The sequence below is a fragment of the Leptidea sinapis genome, chromosome 3 (genome assembly GCF_905404315.1).
Source record: "Leptidea sinapis chromosome 3, ilLepSina1.1, whole genome shotgun sequence".
NCBI lineage: Eukaryota > Metazoa > Arthropoda > Insecta > Lepidoptera > Pieridae > Leptidea > Leptidea sinapis.
The window spans coordinates 4879391-4900053 of record NC_066267.1 but is presented as its reverse complement, the minus strand read 5'-3'; the positions used below and the strand labels follow the sequence as shown (position 1 = coordinate 4900053).

Sequence of the window (20663 nt, the reverse complement as noted above, 5' to 3'; positions counted from 1 at the left end):
TTACGACTATATTGTTCCGCTAAGTGTGCTCCAGCCCTAACAATAGCAATTAAAGTAATGCACATCAGTGAAAGTAGATTAACGACTCGAGAGCTTTTAGTTTTATATTTAACAATGGATAGTACAGAGGGTCTATTAGTCATGATGTTGTTTTTGTTGTAGAACATAATAATGCCTCACCAGTGGTTGGAGGGGAACCTGCCGGTCGCGGCCAAGTGTGACATCTGTGATAAGACTTGCGGTTCCGTACTCAGGTTAGTCTCATATGTTTAAGTACTTTTATTTTTTAAAGATAAATATTTTTAATTGACAGTTTTCACCATGCTCGCTTAAATGTCACTGCTTGTGGCGGCGGCGTGGGAAGGGTCGTTCCCCTTCCCTAAAATGTGGTACATGATGGCTGGCCCATGCGTTACGCTCGTGAACGGGCGCTTGTTGTGGTGGTAGGATGATCCTGTAGCCAGGAACTCTACTTCATGGTTTTAAAATAAAATATTTTTTTTATAATTGCTAATAAAATGGTCGTATAATACCTTTATTTATTTACGGTGTGTGTGGATTGATGCATCTACTGTACTCAACAAATCTTGTTTTTGTGTTTTTTTTTATGAAAATATCGGACCAGACGAGCAGGACGTTGAGGTGATGGTAATTGATACGCCCTGCTCATTACAATGCAGCGCCACTTAGGATTCTTTAAAAGCCCAAAAATTCTGAGTGGCACTATAATTGCGCTCGTCATCTTGAGACATAAGATGTTAAGTCTCATTTGCCCAGTAATTTCACTAGCTAAGGCGCCCTTCAGACCGAAACACAGTAATGTTTACACCTTACTGCTTCACGGCAGAAATAGGTGCCGTTGTGGTTCATAGTAAGCCTTAAAACCTAAACAAAGTGAAAGCTTTTCTAATAGAGGAACAAAAGTGTTCAGAGGCATCAAACCAGAAAATAAACAGCATAAATAAAAAGACGTGTGGCACTCGGGGACTGCCGCGGTGAAGCTATTGCATAGCATTTTTTATCAACTTATGCAATTATAATTATTTATTTATTCTATTTATGCAGTATTTTTTTTGATAAAATTAATTTAAAAAAAAGCAAACGGGAAGTGAGTAAAATTTAACTTGCAAGATTTGATTACAGACAGACAACGGGACAGGTGAAACTAAATAAAAATGCATGTCATAATAATAAAAACTAAAAAAATGTAATAAAAAAAATAAAGAAATTAAAAAACGTACCCTAACGTTAACGGCTCGAACCTGGGACCTTCTGTACAAAATACGTGTAACACACATAGCATACGTGTAACCGCTGTTTCACGGCAACTGTAATGACCGTGGCGAAATATCTATATAGATAAGTAAGTGTTAGGTTATTTTCGTTACGGAATTTCTGGATTCGGTCTCCACGCTCAAGGCCCGCAATAGAAGCTATGCAATAGCTTAATAAAAAAAAATCTCTTAAAACTCGCATTCGAATTCAATCTTTTTAGTTTCTTCTCTTTTTCTTACTAATTTTAGACGGTCACTTTTAGGACCTATAACAAAAGGAACTGTGTTGTCTACGGCTACTGTCAACAGGTCGACTTGGTGGGTACCTATTGGAAATCAGTGTTGGAAATCAATTCCAAAAATGCTGAGTGGGTGTCCTTTTCATGACGTCGTATTTTTAAGATCTTAATTTTACTATGTAAGTGTATATTTTTTGTGTTCTCATGAACAAATGCATACTATACTTTACTTAATAATAAACTAAGCTATGCTTAGCTGATATTAATGGCTATTTTAATACACGCCACTGTAACATCAACATAGTTGGTAACAATGTACTTAAGACTTGTGTTGCGGGAAGCGGAGACACGACACGGAAGCGTCTATTTCAGGAAACATCGCTGCTACGGTGACCATGAATTAAAACTTAAATAGTCACTTATATCTTTTAACTTGTATTTCTCTGAATATCTGCTAAATCACTCTTTATTTATTATTTCTTACTGATCTTCAAATAATATACAAGTAGAGTGCTGAAAAGTAAAATACCGTCTATATTTCATTTAGTCTACCTTTTTGTAGAATGCTCTAATTTTTCACGTATTGCGTTTGCGCAATAAAGTCAGTATCAATGAAACTGGAATATCAGATGCTGTTAAGTCCACTTATCTTAATTTACGACGATATTAAAGAAACGTCATGCACCATAACAAAAGTTGGTAAAAACGTGACCTGTATATACCTAGCTGTATAATATAGCAAAATATATATTTAGTGCAATGTAAGTAATTTACGCTACATATCTAACTATCTCTCTCTCTAACACTCTTATCTCAGGATATATTTGAGTTGGATTTGAGTAATTATTTTGTATATGATAGTCATTGATATGGTATAGCATAGGGTTTTCTAGCATTAGACCATATCTCTTTAATCTTCATATCGATTTTTGAAAAGTAATTCAGAATAAAGCACTCCCGATTAGCGCTGGCGTATGGCGGTGTAGGCCATGTGGATCGGTCAGTATGGGTAAGTCTGTAACTATAAGATATACTTGCTCATACTGACTGATCCACTGTATACTCTTCAAAACTATTGATTATTACTACAATACTCTAATGAGTATTTATTATTCCTACACTTTAAAAATTCCACGACACAATGTTATTTTTTATGAGAAAATGCGATGAGACGACCAAAACTTGATCGAACCCAAAATTTTAAACAGCATCGCAATTACACTGGTTATTTTGAGACAATTTAAGTATCACGTAGCCGTTATAATAGGGAATACAGTCATATTGACATATTTCGTTATTTAATAATTACTGATTTTTTTATCCCCACTCTTATATATTTTTTTCTGTATCCTTAAGTCATTGTACTATTGTAAAATAGGTGTTTGTAGTCGTGTTGTTACTTATATAGCTTAGTAATTATTATGTTATCTTGTATAACTTTTTTGATTTCTGATTTATATCATTACCATTTAACCAAAAGTGTTTGTTAATTTTTGGAAACTTCACTGGTAAAACTTTTAGTTTTGAGTTCTGCTACATTTATTATTATAATGCTGTTTCTTGTCTCTACATTAATAAATAATTCATTTGCCCTGTAATTTAATAAGCTACGGCGCCAATACAAATAGTGCTTGTATTTTACTACTTGACATTAGAAAAAGGCGCCGCTGTGGTACCAACGTAGTCAGCATCCTGTGCAAAGAAGCCTCCTACTGGTAAATGTGCCTATCTATATTTATATACTTATGTTTGAAAGATAATGTGTGTTGAAATGAAGCTTTGTACACATAATATAAAATATGCCATGACCAATCTGATCAACATAGTTTTATGTTAGTGCCGGATAGGTGGCGCCGATGGTAGTGATTTTTATCTTTTGAACGGTCGAATTATACTGTGAATTATTGATTTTCTTATGTGAAGCGAAGTGCACCAGCTACGAGTAGTTTCTTATAAATAAGCCTGATAATAAATGTGTTTAAGCATTTCTGGAATTCATTTATGTGATTATAGCTATTTGTGTTGTTTCCAGGGTTTTTGCCGTGTAGAAAAATATGTTCATCAATAAATCGTGTAAAATCCAAAGTGTGGTCACCCTATTGAGTGTATTTAAAATGTCGGTGCGGAATTCAAAAGTCGTCACGTTCGTACGATACTATAGACGAGTTATGAAACGTGCTTCGTTACAGGATATTAAATGCGGTGCGAGTGCGTAAACTTTGGACTCTGGCTTGCGGTTAGATATGCAACTTTATCAACTAATGTTTACTTTGGTTTCTTCTTAACTTGTAGCGTATTTGGATTTGATATTACTCATCGTTGTAACTCTCACACATCACCGCTCAAAACTTGGCCGGTTCTTACAGTTTTTGTTTTTATGTTAGGTACCTGTTTTTTAAAATAGTTATTTTGACTTATGCGAATGATACTCATGCACATAACTAGTATTAGTACATTTTTCGTAAGAATAAATAGTAAGCGATTCCTACTAGGAGCCGTCCATAAATTACGTCATATTAAAGGGGGGACAGGGGCTAATAGTATATGACTTTGTGTAACATGGGTCAAAAGCTTTTTGACGTCAAATGTTAAAATCTAAAAATTTAGTTTTTGTATTGTCGTCTACTTTAAATATCTGATTCAATATTTTTTTTTCAAATGAAATAAAAGAAATTTTATAAATCCTGCTTTAATTTAATTACTTATAACAAATGGAATAATATGACTTTTTTAATATGATTTTCTTATGTAAAGCGAAGTGCACCAGCTACCAGCTACGAGTAGTTTCTTATAAATAAGCCTGATAATAAATGTGTTTAAGCATTTCTGCAATTCATTTATGTGATTATAGCTATTTGTGTTGTTTCCAGGGTTTTTGCCGTGTAGAAAAATATGTTCATCAATAAATCGTGTAAAATCCAAAGTGTGGTCACCCTATTGAGTGTATTTAAAATGTCGGTGCGGAATTCAAAAGTCGTCACGTTCGTACGATACTATAGACGAGTTATGAAACGTGCTTCGTTACAGGATATTAAATGCGGTGCGAGTGCGTAAACTTTGGACTCTGGCTTGCGGTTAGATATGCAACTTTATCAACTAATGTTTACTTTGGTTTCTTCTTAACTTGTAGCGTATTTGGATTTGATATTACTCATCGTTGTAACTCTCACACATCACCGCTCAAAACTTGGCCGGTTCTTACAGTTTTTGTTTTTATGTTAGGTACCTGTTTTTTAAAATAGTTATTTTGACTTATGCGAATGATACTCATGCACATAACTAGTATTAGTACATTTTTCGTAAGAAAAAATAGTAAGCGATTCCTACTAGGAGCCGTCCATAAATTACGTCATATTAAAGGGGGGACAGGGGCTAATAGTATATGACTTTGTGTAACATGGGTCAAAAGCTTTTTGACGTCAAATGTTAAAATCTAAAAATTTAGTTTTTGTATTGTCGTCTACTTTAAATATCTGATTCAATATTTTTTTTTCAAATGAAATAAAAGAAATTTTATAAATCCTGCTTTAATTTAATTACTTATAACAAATGGAATAATATGACTTTTTTAATATGATTTTCTTATGTAAAGCGAAGTGCACCAGCTACCAACTACGAGTAGTTTCTTATAAATAAGCCTGATAATAAATGTGTTTAAGCATTTCTGCAATTCATTTATGTGATTATAGCTATTTGTGTTGTTTCCAGGGTTTTTGCCGTGTAGAAAAATATGTTCATCAATAAATCGTGTAAAATCCAAAGTGTGGTCACCCTATTGAGTGTATTTAAAATGTCGGTGCGGAATTCAAAAGTCGTCACGTTCGTACGATACTATAGACGAGTTATGAAACGTGCTTCGTTACAGGATATTAAATGCGGTGCGAGTGCGTAAACTTTGGACTCTGGCTTGCGGTTAGATATGCAACTTTATCAACTAATGTTTACTTTGGTTTCTTCTTAACTTGTAGCGTATTTGGATTTGATATTACTCATCGTTGTAACTCTCACACATCACCGCTCAAAACTTGGCCGGTTCTTACAGTTTTTGTTTTTATGTTAGGTACCTGTTTTTTAAAATAGTTATTTTGACTTATGCGAATGATACTCATGCACATAACTAGTATTAGTACATTTTTCGTAAGAAAAAATAGTAAGCGATTCCTACTAGGAGCCGTCCATAAATTACGTCATATTAAAGGGGGGACAGGGGCTAATAGTATATGACTTTGTCGTCTACTTTAAATATCTGATGCAATATTTTTTTTTTCAAATGAAATAAAAGAAATTATATAAATCCTGCTTTAATTTAATTACTTATAACAAATGGAATAATATGACGTCACAAGGTTCACAAGTGTACGTCCATCATTCAAATATCCGAATAGAAGTGGATTCACACTTTTCCAGAATCCCTGCTATAATATTATAAATGTTAATGTGTGTCTGTGTTTTACGCTTTAACGTCGGAGCTACAGAACTGATTTTGATGAAGTTTGGTACAGCGATAGACTAGAGCTTGGGAATAGGCTAATTACCCAGAAAAATCCATGGTTCCCGCGGGATTTGTGCAAAACTTAAAATTATCGTCGATCAGCTATAACTTTTTTTTATGCCAATAAGGGCCGAGATTAGCAAGATATGACTATACCAATAGTATGTTTAGTTTGCCAAAGCAATCTTTCTCGAAATAAGATTCGTATAATATGTCGGGAACGGGAGCGAAGACGGGAACCGGAACTGGAATAGGACATGAGATAATCCTGAATTCTAAACTTGCTTATTATTGTTAAAAACCCTTTATCTACGCGGACGCGGGTCATCATCAGCTAGAAACAAAATGATAACAGAGAGCTTTAACATTATTTTAATAAACTTTTCTATAAACTTAGAAATGTTCACATAGTTCGTAAGGAAATGGTAGCTGACCAGTACGTAGTCCCTCAGAATATTCAATGTATAATAAATAAAAAAACCGTTTGTGTCGTGGGACACAGGATAAGAACGAAGTTCCTTATTAAAAAAATATTAATTTTACTGATTTACAAAAAAATGGGCTGTTTCCACTGAATTCCACTGTCTTAATTAAAAAAAGTGTGTGATACTTTTCCGCCCGCCACATTACGTTTTCGTGCGAGACAATACAACATCTGAAACGGAGGTACAACAAGATAGAAAAGCAAAGCGAATCTATTGTTAGAGCGCTTTCGAACTACGTCCGATCCGAATCCGATCCATATCCGTCCGAAGTAGTCGTAGAACTATTTCTATGATACTTTACGCACTAGGTCCGGCTCCTCCGTTCTACGACTACTTCGGACCGAATTTTCACGGGTACGGATCGGATTCGGATCGGATGTAGTACGAAAGCACTCTTACTGTTATCGATATTGATTGATAACGGGTAAGCAGTCAACCACGCCTAGCATTAGCTCCTTAGTAATTTAAATATTAAGCCACTAGCTAACGCACTCATTGACAATTCAAATTCAAATATTTTTATTCAAAATAAATGTGATATCACTTATTGAAAGTGCAAAATTTACCACCCATTCCAAAATGAATGCCTCAGGCCTGAGAAGAATGGGTGCAACAAACTTAGTGGGCTTTTTTTCTTCCATCAATGTGTTTACAAAGTAACATTGTACAATTAAACTTATTATTTAATAGCCTGAGGGCGGTAGTAGGTATTATAAGATTACGTCTGTTTCTGGTGTTAACATTATGGTTATGACAGTTTCTAGCAAATTCACATATGTGCCTATGAACATACATTACATTATCAAGAATATATTGAGACGCAACACTCAAGATGTTAATTTCTTTGAATTTTGCTCTCAATGATTAAAAATTCGACACGAATAATCGGGCTGTCAGTTCATCTATACGCTAGTTTAATTTATATTCTTGATAATGTTATGTATGTACATAGGCACTTATGTAAATATGCTAGAAACTGCGTTAACCATAATGTTAACACCAGGAACCGGCTAAGTCGAGTTCGTAAGTCTTTTGTGTGGCGATGTATATGCTCTTACAAGATGCCAGAAAATGTTCAAAATGAATATATTATGAAATTCAAAAGAATTGTTAAAAAAGTTTGTGTGGTAAAGGTTACTATAACATAGATGACTTTCTTCCTTTGTATCCATATTTTTTATTAATAAATAGAAGCCCGCCGAGTTTGTTCCGCCCGTTCTTCTCGGGTTTGAGGCATACTTTTTGGAATGAGTGTTAGTTTTTTACTTTCAATAAGTGATAACACATCCTATTTTGAATTAATCTTATATCTTTAAACGAGCAATTCTTGTATATATATATATATATATATAATCTGAATCTCGGAAACGGCTCCAACGATTTTCATAAAATTAAGTATGCAGGGGATTTCGGGGGTGATAAATCGATCTAGCTAGGTTTCAATTTAAAAAAAAATGGTTTTATCCATGTTTGAATGAGAAACAGCTACAATAACATTAGAATACAAAGGTAAATTTCGCCACTATATACAAGACTATTATAGCTGAGATGGGACATTGGGTGATCCGGAAAGCAGAAGACCCCGGTTCGAATCCAGATGTCCTATTAGTTTTTTTTTTGTTCAAGTTTTGTACATTCTTAAAAATCCGAGCAAGGCTCGGTCGTCCGGATATTATATTTAAATTTGAGTATGTGCTAAGTCTAAATTGTTAACATAATGATAATGTGAACGAAGTAAATAAGCAAAAAGTAGTTTCATTCGCTTGGTACATGGTGGCGTTAAGCTAGGGTTTACTCGATTATGGTCCATCACGGTTATATAACACACGTTCTTAGTTTGATCAATCACAATTACTAGTATAGAATTGAACTTGAACTGAACTGTAAAATAATTCCTAAGTACAGCTTAATATTTATAATAATTGTTTTAGTGAATTTATATAACTTCAAATGGTTAATATGGTTTGTTCATCAAATTTTAATAAACATTTGTAGGTAAGAAGATGGCGCTGCAAGCAAGTTTTGAAATGCAATTAAGAAAGACTAATTGCATAAAATAATTAAGTTTGATACAAAATAATGTTATTAATTGTAATAGAAATTAATTTTAACATTTAGACAGTAAGTATTTTAACAATAAATGAAACATCAAACATCTTCAAAACATTAGAACAGTAATTTTATTTTTGACATTATAGTTCACGATATATGATTGCTTTTTGCTTAAACGCTTCAAACATATCTGTTGGCTAGGAATTAGATAGGCTCCTAGCCAGTACCGACTTACGTAGTAGCTACGGACATCATAACAGTGTATTAAATATCAGACCATAATAAATAACGGTTTTATGTTTACAAATAGCTATTTGTAATTAAATCCTATATGTTTCAGATATATCTATAACAACTATATTTCTTTTAATGATAAACTAAAACATAAATATCAATAGTTGCATAACTATTGCCGGTAGGTGGCAATTTGCGCCCATATACACTTTTACTCAGTGAAACCAACTATTTAAGTACATCATATCATTTAGAGTTCGGAATTGTAGTAATCTACAAACATAATATATAGAGCATGAGTGCTTGTGTTAATTTATTTACGACGTAGTGCCTGATGGAAGTGGTATTAATTAGAAATATAGGTCAAGTAGGTACGAGGGAAGGCGCCACCCGCCCCACCGTAATGGCTATGCAAATATGGCACCTGGCACGTACGCCAAGTCGAGTGTTATAAACTGATGACGTGCAAATATACACAAGACCGAATACCTCCTTGGGGACTCTGTTTGCCTGGTACCTGAGCTTGAATGATTTAACTCAAAATAGCGAGGTAATGACTTTAGTAAATACTCCTAATTACTATACTAAAGTGAACGCCCAAAACCTAATAAGCAACTATTTTTAACCGACTTCGAAAAGGAGGAGGCTATTAATTCGATCGGTTTTTTTTTTATGTATGTACACCGATTACTCTGAGATTTATGATCCGATTTATGTATTTTTTCTAAAATTTACATAGTTTGGCCCAGTAGTTTTCATTTTATGAACATTATTATGAAAAATTTTGTTTACCTCGGTGATATAATTTTTTTTTGTGTACGGCTTTTTTAGGAGATTCTCATTCAGGTTGATTATATATTATAATTATTAACCGATACTAAAAAGTTAAAATAAAGGTAGGATTAAAAAAAACCGACTTCAAAAACTGAAAAGTAACAAATAACTAAAAATTTAATTAAATACCTTTAATATTAATGAAATACTATTATTTGTATGTGCTACATATTGATAGCTTTGAAGTCGGTGACAAGCCAAATTTAATAGTAAGTACCTACACTCGCCACGCGTGACTTTAAGCGGGATAGCTTCGTCTAGAACAAAAAAACCCAAGCGGATAGACACGCGTGGCCAGACAACCTTAATAATTACTATAAGTAAGCTGTTTATAATATTAAGTTTTATTTTCTTAAGGGCTTGGCACCGACTCAAAACCTATCAATAGGTAGCACATATAAATAATAGCATTTTATTAATATTAAATGAAAAGGTGTATTAAATTAAATTTTTAGTTATTTGATACTTTTCAGTTTTGAAGTTTTTTTTTTCATCTATACAAATTAAATTTATAATTAAAATTTATGGGCAATGCGGGACTCGAACCCGCGCCTATCGTCTTCCGTCCGAACGGACGCATGGATCGTAAATCTTAGTATGCATTGTTCAAATCTCAGGTTGTGGTTCAAGTCCCGCATCGTTCATAAATTTGGATGACAAATTTAATTTGTATAATTAATCCCGGTAGTGAGGGATATCACCTTAAAATAAATTATTTATACTTAATTCATATTTTAATTCAATTCAATTCATCCACATTATCATACACGCCAATTAAGTACTTTCACGGAACAAGGTACTTCTTACAAACAGGAAATTATGAGTTCACGGAAAAGGTTTTGTTCGCGCACCGCATTAAACTAACACTCACACATAGATAATGGGTAGTAATTAAGTGTAATTATATTACATTTATTTTTGTATATTATATTATTGTTATAGTAAATAAATAGTTGTATTTGTTGGATGCAATTACTAATTGTGACAGTAATCACGACCATCACGTTCACGAAGCATCCTTACACAAACAATGAGTTCAAGCTCTAAAGGTACTTACAATAGTTTATATTTAAATACAGTTTATTCCTTATTACTTTTTATGAAATAATTTATATTATATAAACATGATTCATGTATTGGATGCAGCACCTTGTATGTATCTATATCACAGCCATTACGGCTAGATTATGAGTACCACAACGGCGCCTTTTTCTACCGTGAAGCAGTAATGTGTAAGTATTATTGTGTTTCAGTCTAAAGGGTGCCGTAGCTAGTGAAATTACTGGGCTAATGACACTTATTATTTTATGTCTCAAGGTGACGAGCACAACTGCAGCGCCGCTCAGAATTTTTGGGTTCTTTTAGAATGAAAAAAGCTGAACGTCATGCTCGTCTCATCCCTTATTTTCATAAATAAATAGGTACTTCATTACAGTACAGTAGTTTTTTTTTGCTTACTTTTGCTACAATACGAGTATTCATTTAACCCGAAATAATGTAATGTCATTTCGTAGGTACGTATCATACCGTAATAGTATAAAGTTATAGTTATGTAGGGAAAGATATTTACGCATAAATAAAAGTGCAACTCTCACATTATTACGAATGAAATATATATTAGATGACTGACAGTGGATAGCTGTAGGAACTATGATAAATAATTTTCACTTAGTTCTTATATTCGTTTCGAGCATAGTGATGTCGCTTAGCAGAAAACTTATTATAAACTAGGGCACAATAATTAATATCGTTTGAATACTTAACTACATGGCGCTTCGCGAGGTGTTTTGTAAATATATCGCAATAAAATATTTTATGAGTAACTCAAACTTTAGCCGTTCGACATCTATTTCTGCCGTAAAATAGCAAGCGATAAACTTGTACTGTTTTGTTCCGGTCTGACAGTCACATAAACCAATCTACATTTATGTCGGGGGAACAATTTAATCTGAGCCGTAGTATTGATGCGTTACAACTCAAGCCATATTGTTACGGCAGTAAGATGATTATATTTCAGGTAGAACATAATATTATGCTCGTTGCTTCACTGCATCCATATCATCATCATATCAGCCGAAAGACGTCCACTGCTGGACAAAGCTTCACCCAAAGATCTTCACGACGATCAGTCTTGCGCTGCCCTCATCCGAACTATTCCGGTGATCTAGACCAGACCAGTCCATCTTGTGGGGGTCCTACCAACACTGTGTCTTACGTGGTGGTCATTTGAGGACTTTGCTACCCCAAAGGCCATCTGTCCATCGAGTTTGTGTGTATGGTGCCCGATCCCCTCCCGTGGGTGCCGTAAGATGCCGCATTCTTCCGAGAGAGTATCACCATCTATTCGTCAACCCGCCTGACAAGGCGATTATGGCAAAACCCCCCAAAGCGAAAAATGACGTCACTGAATACTAAATAATATTTATAGCCGTCTAATCTAGTTTTAGAACAACAGATAATATGTATTTGTTGGCAGGTTGCAAGACTTTCGGTGCATCTGGTGCCGCCGATGCGTCCACGCGAACTGCCGGCCCAGTTGGCGGTCTGCCTGCTCCCTGGGCCCCTCGAGAGCTTCCATCGTACCGCCCACCAAGCTGCACTCCGTAGGACCAGATGACGGCTGGCTTCCGGACCGACCGCCGAACGCTTCGCCGCTTATAGTCTTCGTCAACTCAAGATCTGGTAACTTCATTACCAAACCTTTAAGAATCATTACCAAGTGCCTATAAAGACGCGTAGGTTTTTTTGTATTTAAAGAAAGCTCTGTTATGCTGGCATGGGACTCAGACAAGTGTCAACAAAGAGTCGGGATAAATTAACAAAAAATCACTTAATTAAAGACAATTTTAAAGGGATCAATTTTGAAAAATTGAATCACTTTTATTGATTCTTTTGGAATGTTTTGTAATGTTAATTAAATCATTACCATCGGTTCTGGGGCGGACTTCGACATTGTCCTTTGCCAAAATCTGTCTGCAGGAAATACCACCTCCGGGACAATAAATGGCGCTTGACTTCATAATGACAATTATCTATGACAAACACTTTCATGACTCATTTCATCTGCCGAAAACGAGATCTGGAAAGGTCTTGAAACGTCGGGTTAACTAAAATAATAATAAAAATGTAACTTTTACGCAAAAATCTGATTTAAAAACAAAGTTACAATTACACACGTTTTAATCCTTTAAAATGTTTTATTTAAATGTGTAACACTCGCGTTAATCAAAGAAAGTACTATATGCAGCCGGTAGACGTCCACGACTGGACAAAGGCCTCCCCCAAAGATCTCCACGACGATCGTCTGCCTTCATCCAACCTATTCGGGCGATCTTGACCAGATCGTCGGGTCCATCCATCTTGTGGGGTCCTACCAACACTGCGTCTTCCGGTTTAAATCTAAAATAATAATAAATTAAATCAATACTATCGTTTCGGAAACAAATGGCGCGCTATGAGAAAAGAAACACCACCGAAAAAAACTCTCCCAGGTTTTTTTTTATATAGAAAAGGAGGACAAACAAGCGTACGGGTCACCTGGTGTTATGTGATCACGCCCACATTCTCTTTCAACACCAGAGGAATCAGAGGAGCGTTTAAGAATTAACCGTTACTATAGCGCTCTTTTAAAAATCTTTTACGTGATGTATGTTCAGGTGACAATCAGGGCGTGAAATTTCTGCGTCGCTTCAAGCAGCTACTGAATCCGGCGCAAGTGTTCGAGCTGAGCGGCGCCGGGCCGAGGCTGGGGCTGAGGCTGTTCAGACACTTCGCGCCGCTCAGGGTCCTGGTGTGCAGCGGGGACGGCTCCGTGGGCTGGGTGCTCCAGGAGGTGGACAAACTAGAGATGCATGTGAGTAGAACAATCTAAACAAAAAAAATGTCTTAAAAGATTGTCACTTTTGTATATTTATATTTTTATGACAATAAAGGTCTAGACAATGCAGTGCCGGTCAGGATTTATGAAAAAATTAAAAATCCTGAACGGCACTACAACTGCGCTCATCACCTTGAGACATAAGATGTTAAGTCACATTTGCCCAGTAATTTCACTAGCTACGGCGCCCTTCAGACCGAAACACAATAATGTTTACACATTACTGCTTCACGGCAGAAAAAGGCGCCGATGTTGTACCCATTAACTTATCGATATCCTGTGCAAAGGACCCTCCGTCTGGTAAAAACAGTAGAACATTCTAAAAAAAACAAGCATCTTTCAAGATTTCCTTTTAAAATCATACAAGGTACCACGGACTAGTAAAAAAGAAGGACTCCGCGCCGTGATATTAGCAAGTGAAGCACCTTTATGCTGGTGTGTGTGCGGTTACGGGGTATACAGATACACAATTTTTCTCCCTTAAAAAATCATATATCCACAAATACTTTTATAGCATTGTTTTTAAACATTTTTACAACGCATGACGGCATTTTTAAAATATTATGAATATACGCAAACTGATAATATGTCACAGACGATGGCAAATCTCATAATGGCGGCTGATCGGCTTGTATTAGTGTAAGTGTATGCGTGGGGATATGTATTTACGCGTTTATTGGCTCACTGTTATGTAAGGTGACACGGAGTCCTTATTTTTTACTCGTCCGTGCCCTTGCACACAGTTCCTTAACAAGCTTATATTATTTAGACAACATATTTGGTTCTTTGTATGTTTGTTTGTAATGAATAAACTCAAAAACAACTAATTGATCTTTAAAGTAATTTCTATAGAGAAATCTACATATTCAGCTTATACCGTAAAATATATTTGTAATTGAAAAGAAGAGTTTCCTATAAAATTGTGATTAATTATCCAAGAGCTATGGCTTTTCTGGCCGGGTTGAGCTCGTTATGAGATTAATTGAAATATTATATAGTATTCATTGTAATGAAAAGATAAAGTAAAAGGTCATCTCTTTTTAAGGGTTCCGTAGCCAAATGGCAAAATACGGTACCCTTATAGATTCGTCATGACTGTCACTTTTTTCCGAAACTAAAAGAATTATATTGTTGAAACTAAGTAGAGCTATTCTGTGAACCGCATTAATATTTTCACACAAAAATAGAAAAAAATAAAACAATAAATTTTGGGGGTTTCCCATACTTAGAACTGAAACTCAAAAATTATTTTTTATCACACCCATACCTGTGAAAAGGTCTTCATGAAATTATTAATTAATGTTGGAAATAGTATAATTCGTGTCATATTTATTTATTACATGTGCACTTATATTCAAATTCAAATTCAAATATTTTTATTCAAAATAGGATGTCACATCACTTATTGAAAGTCAAAAAAAAACTGCCACCCATTCCAAAATGAATGCCTCAGAACTGACAAGAATGGGCGCAACAAACTCAGCGGGCTTTATTAATTGTTTCATCGAATAAATATGTTTACAAAGTAATATTGTACAATTAAGCTTATTATTTAATACCTTGAGAGCGGTCACTCTATTCCCAATCTGTGGTATCATAGTAACCTTTACCACACAAACGTTTTTTAACAATTCTTTTGAATAACGTTATACTTTTGTTTTGAACATTTTCTGGGATCTTGTTGTAAAAGCATATACATCGCCCTACAAAAGACTTACTAATTCGACTTAGCCGAGTAGTAGGCATCATAAGTTTATGTCTGTTCCTGGTGTTAACATTATGGTTATGACAGTTTCTGGCAAATTCACTTATGTGCCTATGAACATACATTACATTATCAAGAATATATTAAGAAGCAACAGTCAAGATGTTTATTTCTTTGAATTTTGCCCTCAATGATTCTTTAGGACCTAGGTTATAAATAGCGCGAATAGCCCTCTTCTGCAGCACAAATATTGTATTAATATCGGCAGCGTTGCCCCATAGCAATACATCATAGAACATAATTCTATGGAAATAACTAAAGTATACTAGTCGCGCCGTATCTATGTCAGTTAATTGTCTGATCTTTTAACCACGTATGCCGCAGGACTAAGTCTGTTTGCCAATCCTTCAATTCGCCCCATTGTAATTTGGAATCTAGAGTTATGCCAAGAAATAAAGCAGATTCCACCGGTTCAATCACCTCTCCGTTTCACAAAACATTTTCATTTACATTTTTGACATTTCGTACGGTAAATTTAATGTATTTAGTTTTCTTGCTATTTAACAATAGGTTATTAGCACTAAACGAGTACACGATGTCTGTTAAAATATCGTTCACTTCGTCATACATAGCTTCGTTTCTTTTCACTTTGAAAATCAGTGAAGTGTCGTCCGCAAACAATACTACCTTATGTTTTTTCTCTATAAGATTAGGAAGATCATTTATATAGATGAGGAAGAGGAACGGTCCAAGAATAGACCCTTGTGGTACCCCCATACTGAGAAGAGTCCCAGCAGATCTCTTGCCATGTACGTCGACTCTCTGAATTCTATTGTTTAGATATGTAGTCAGAAGATCGAGCGCAGTTCTTTTTATGCCATAGTGGTATAGCTTCCTGACCAGCGTTGAATGTTGAACACAATCAAAAGCCTTAGATAAATCACAGAAAATGCCAAGTGCATTTTGCGATTCCTCACAGGCATCAAAAATATTCTTGATTAGCTCAACACCTGCATCCGTTGTTGAACGTCCCCTAGTAAAGACAAATTGTTTCAAATGATACTTCATTTATCCTTCTTTCAAATAATCCTTACATGTTTTGGTGCATCAGGTTTGCAATTTTACAATTATTACTTATTCTAGTACATGTTAAATTACTTGTTTTTACACTGCTAGAGGAGTCCACTATTGTCTTATTGTTTAATTTTTTGGAAAATATTCCAAATCTTTACTTAAATTAGTACACTGCTCAATAGAAGCAGTGGTTATTAAATTAATACTCTGCTCAATAGAAGCAGTAATATATCATAAAAAGGTATAATTTGTATGTTTGGTTTTAGAAGGTAATCTTCGAAAACCAATCCAGAAGCATCATTTATATGTCATTTATTTCACATAGACTGTATGTATAACTCCGTTTATATTACATCTTACATAGGGAAAAACAGTACAAAATCATTGTTCATTCACGGGCTGAAAAGAATATTATATACATTGCCACAGTCGAAACACGTTTTGGACGTTTTTTATGTAAAAATATTTTAGTTGTAATAAACTTAATTTATATTTTAGTCGTCATATAAGCTATTACATGTCAAAGAAAAATACAGTCATGATTTATATCAAAATGGAATTACAAAATTATTTCGACATTTCAATAACACTGTTCATAAAGGCAAGAAAATTGAATTGAGAGAACATTTAATTTAGAACAAGAATTAAATTTAAGTTAAACGCATTTGAAAGAAGGGCCGGAAATTGATGGAGTTTAAAATGAAGTGTTTAACGTTGAAGTTATATTTTAATTAATAAAACATTGTTGCGGGATGACGTCAATCATAGCCGCCTTAGCGTTGGAAGTATAGACTTACCGCCTTATTCATAACTATACGCTTATCGAAGGTATAAACCTATATTAGATAAAACGTCTTTAAGGCTATCGTACTTCGATAAAATTCCTTATTTGTAATCATTTGCTAAACCTCACATAACTAATACGTCTCTAACTGTCTATTCTATTCTATTCTTCGGGAATTATGAGGTAAAAAATGTGTGCTCGTGCTACGGGATACTAAGTTTTAACCTATTCTTCCTCTATGGAAAGAGACATCTTTTCAATGACAATCGCTTGTCAGTTATCAATGCCGAAATAAGTTCAAACTTCAAAAATCAAAGCTTTGAATAACCTGGTCTGTAGATTAGATCCATAGGCGGTTACTTCACCACTCCCCATCCCGTAAGTCTCAAATCACCTCGTAAAAAAAGATTTCATAGCTTTCATTTAATAACCACAGCCTTCTATTACTAATTTTAATAAAAACACTTTTACGGACCACTTTATTAGAATATATATTCAAATATTTCACTACAATCACAACTATATACAAGTAACACTAAATGATTTATAATAATAGGGCAGTCGGTTGACCAGCAGCCAGCACGTCCGACACTTTCGACTGTCCCAACAAGAAGTGCCCAATAGCTGAGAGCCATTCGTAACAGTTACCCTACTAACAATGTTAATAATACGAAACTACCGACATCAGAATAACACATCACTAAGATTTTGCATGTGATTATATAATATTACAATTACTTAAAAATGTACTAAATATAATAACTAAAACAATATATTATTAACAGGTTACAAATTATTGTATTAATATTATCATAACTGAATGTTGGTACTAATTGGAATGTACAAATATCCATTTTTTTATGAAAATAAGGGATGAGTCGAGCAGGACGTTCAGGTGATGGTAATTGATACGCCCTGCCCATTACGATGCAATGCCGCTCAGGATTCTTGAAAAACCCCATAAATTTTGAGCGACACTACAACTGCGCTCGTCACCTTGAGACATAAGATGTCAAGTCTCATTTGCCCAGTAATTTCACTAGCTACGGCGCCCTTCAGACCGAAACACAGTAATGTAAACACACATACAGTAACTGCTTCACGGCAGAAATAGTTGCCGTTGTGGTACCCATAATCTAGCCGGCATGTACAAAGGAACCTCCCACTAGTTAGGTCCATAGGCGCTTGCCTCACCACTCCCCATCCCGTAAATTCCATCGTTTTCATTTAACAACTTTCTATTACTAAAATAGAAACATATTTATTACATTCGTATCTATCTTAACTCTATTATCGAGTGTTGGTAACACTTTGGACTGTGACCAGCGCCAAGTGCAGACAGCAGTTCTCCCCCTGGGTACCGGCAACGACCTGGCGCGGGTGCTGGGCTGGGGCTCATCCTGCGACGACGCGGCCAACCTGCAGCAGCTGCTCGAGAGATACGAGCGGGCTTCCACCAAAATGCTGGACCGGTAAGATGAGGCGATAAACAAACCCTAATTGGCGCAATGGCCTTTGACTAACCGTGAACGGGCGATGCTTGTGGTGCCTGATTGGTCCTGACTTCGGAGATTCATATTTTTTTATAAACAATTTTTTATTTTAAAGTGAAGTCAGATTTGAGAGAGCGACATCTCAAGTCAATTTCCTAATATGGAAATATCGGGATTGAGCAGGTGATCAACTGTAAAGTAGATCCTGTAGATGGAGCCACAACCCGAGAGTTGAATAAAGCATACAAGATTTTATTTTAAGTTATGTGAATTGATTCGTCTAGGTATTCGTTCCTATTGAATTTTTCTTTTTTTAACGTACACAAGTAATTTTTCTTGCATTAATTTTGCTGTATCACTTTACATACATTGTATATAGTATAATATAAAATGCTGAAACTAAAAATATAAATTAAGATGAGTGACAATGAGTTTCTTGCAACTTCTTTTCATTAAAGCTCAATTTTGCCGAAGTGTTGATAATATCTGACAATCATATGTAATTTTGACCTATGAAAATAAATGTTTGTTTTTTTTCGTTCTTTCTTTCTATAATGTGGCAGGTGTCGGTTTCATCCCCACCTTGTAGCTATGTATTTCCGATGCCAAATGTTTAGCCTCCGCTTTTCTGGTGAAGCAATACATCGCGAGGAAATATCAAACCTTTGAGTTGCGGGAAATAGCTTGTAAATATTTATTTTTATACTGTAACGGTGTTAAGCTATCATAGACAATGATAAATCTTAATACGGCTTGAGTACCTTTAAGAACAGCGCGTACACTTGCCCAAAATGCCGGCATTGCTCCTTTGATTCCTCTGGTATCCCTCTCTATTGTAAGAGACTACAGGTAAAGGGTATCCACTTCACTATCATTTGAACCCTACTCCATACAGTATAATATTTAACTTTTGTGTTGGTTATTTTGACAGTAAACAAGCTACAATTATTTCTATACGAATTATGAATTATGCGACGTAGATACCTTTGAAATATATTTTGATAAAGATACCACAATTAGCTCTTATGTTTATTATAATAGTATCGTATAATGGACTATATTTAACTCGCGGATAAATGCGATTCCTTTACTGGGGTGTATTGAGGCCCTCGGCTTCACCCCGTGCTCACAAATTACACCCGCGCAAAAATCGCTCGGATCGTGAACAAATTATTTTTTTAATATTTAGATGGTCAATAATGACGTTTGAGCGAACGCTGTCGGCTCCTCCGCCTCCGCCCGCGCCTCCCGACCTGCAGGAATCATCGCTGCTTCGGAACTTGCAAGAGATCGTTCAGGTAACCTTTGATTTTATTGATAATACTTTGACATTTAATCAAATACTCCTCCTCTTTGTGTCGTTTTCCACATTGCTAAGGGTCGTGGCCTCGATGGATTATTTTCCGGACGATCGCTTTCCATTTGTTAAGATCTTCGGCAATGTGTATGGCATCGTGGATGTTTTTATTGGCGGCGTCGCGGATCTGAGATGGCTGCGGTGAAATATTCATTTGGGTCTATAAGTATGCGTGGTATTTATAATGGCGCGGTGTAATATAACCCTAATGCCAAACAACTTATAGGCATCTTTCTGAAATTTTGTGCCACGTGGAACTAAAATCATCGAAATCATAATTTTGCGCGGCGGCCATCTTGGATTTAAAAAATGATCCGAAATTCGTTCTCTGCACCCTCGAGAACCTCGGATTCGATATCAATATTGTATAAAACAAATTTACGCGGCGGCCATCTTGGATTTAAAAAAACAAACGCGTCGTACATTATAGCTTAATGGCTTAAATATTTTTTAATGGCGTTTTAAACAAAATTTACAAAATATTTTGCTGTTTTGACCAATGTATTAGCTTAAATTAAAAGTTGTGAAATCGTCTTATGTGTGAAATGTGATTTTCTTATCATAATTTATATTATAAGACGCTTTGTGACACCAGTTTACTGCCCAGTAGGTCATTTTTCAATTAAATTTCGCGCACTGATTGTCCTGGAAGTTGGCAGAATGAAACTGACGCGGCCGGAAACGTATGTGGTCATAAAAGACCACATTGAAACTGTTTCATTTCAACTCACGTTCTAAGCGTTATTATTCTAAGATTACCATA

At 35.2% G+C, this 20663-nt stretch overlaps 1 protein-coding gene across 1 annotated transcript in view; it reads left to right on the top strand.

The window, feature by feature from the left end:
- LOC126979318 (diacylglycerol kinase delta-like) overlaps positions 1–20663 on the top strand; it is a 133181-nt gene that overhangs the window by 112141 nt on the left and 377 nt on the right. Inside the window, exons 5-9 of the mRNA XM_050828564.1 lie at positions 163–254; positions 12087–12292; positions 13267–13463; positions 18377–18522; positions 19733–19841. Coding sequence (XP_050684521.1) covers positions 163–254; positions 12087–12292; positions 13267–13463; positions 18377–18522; positions 19733–19841 — 750 coding nt within the window. The remainder of the gene's footprint in view (positions 1–162; positions 255–12086; positions 12293–13266; positions 13464–18376; positions 18523–19732; positions 19842–20663) is intronic.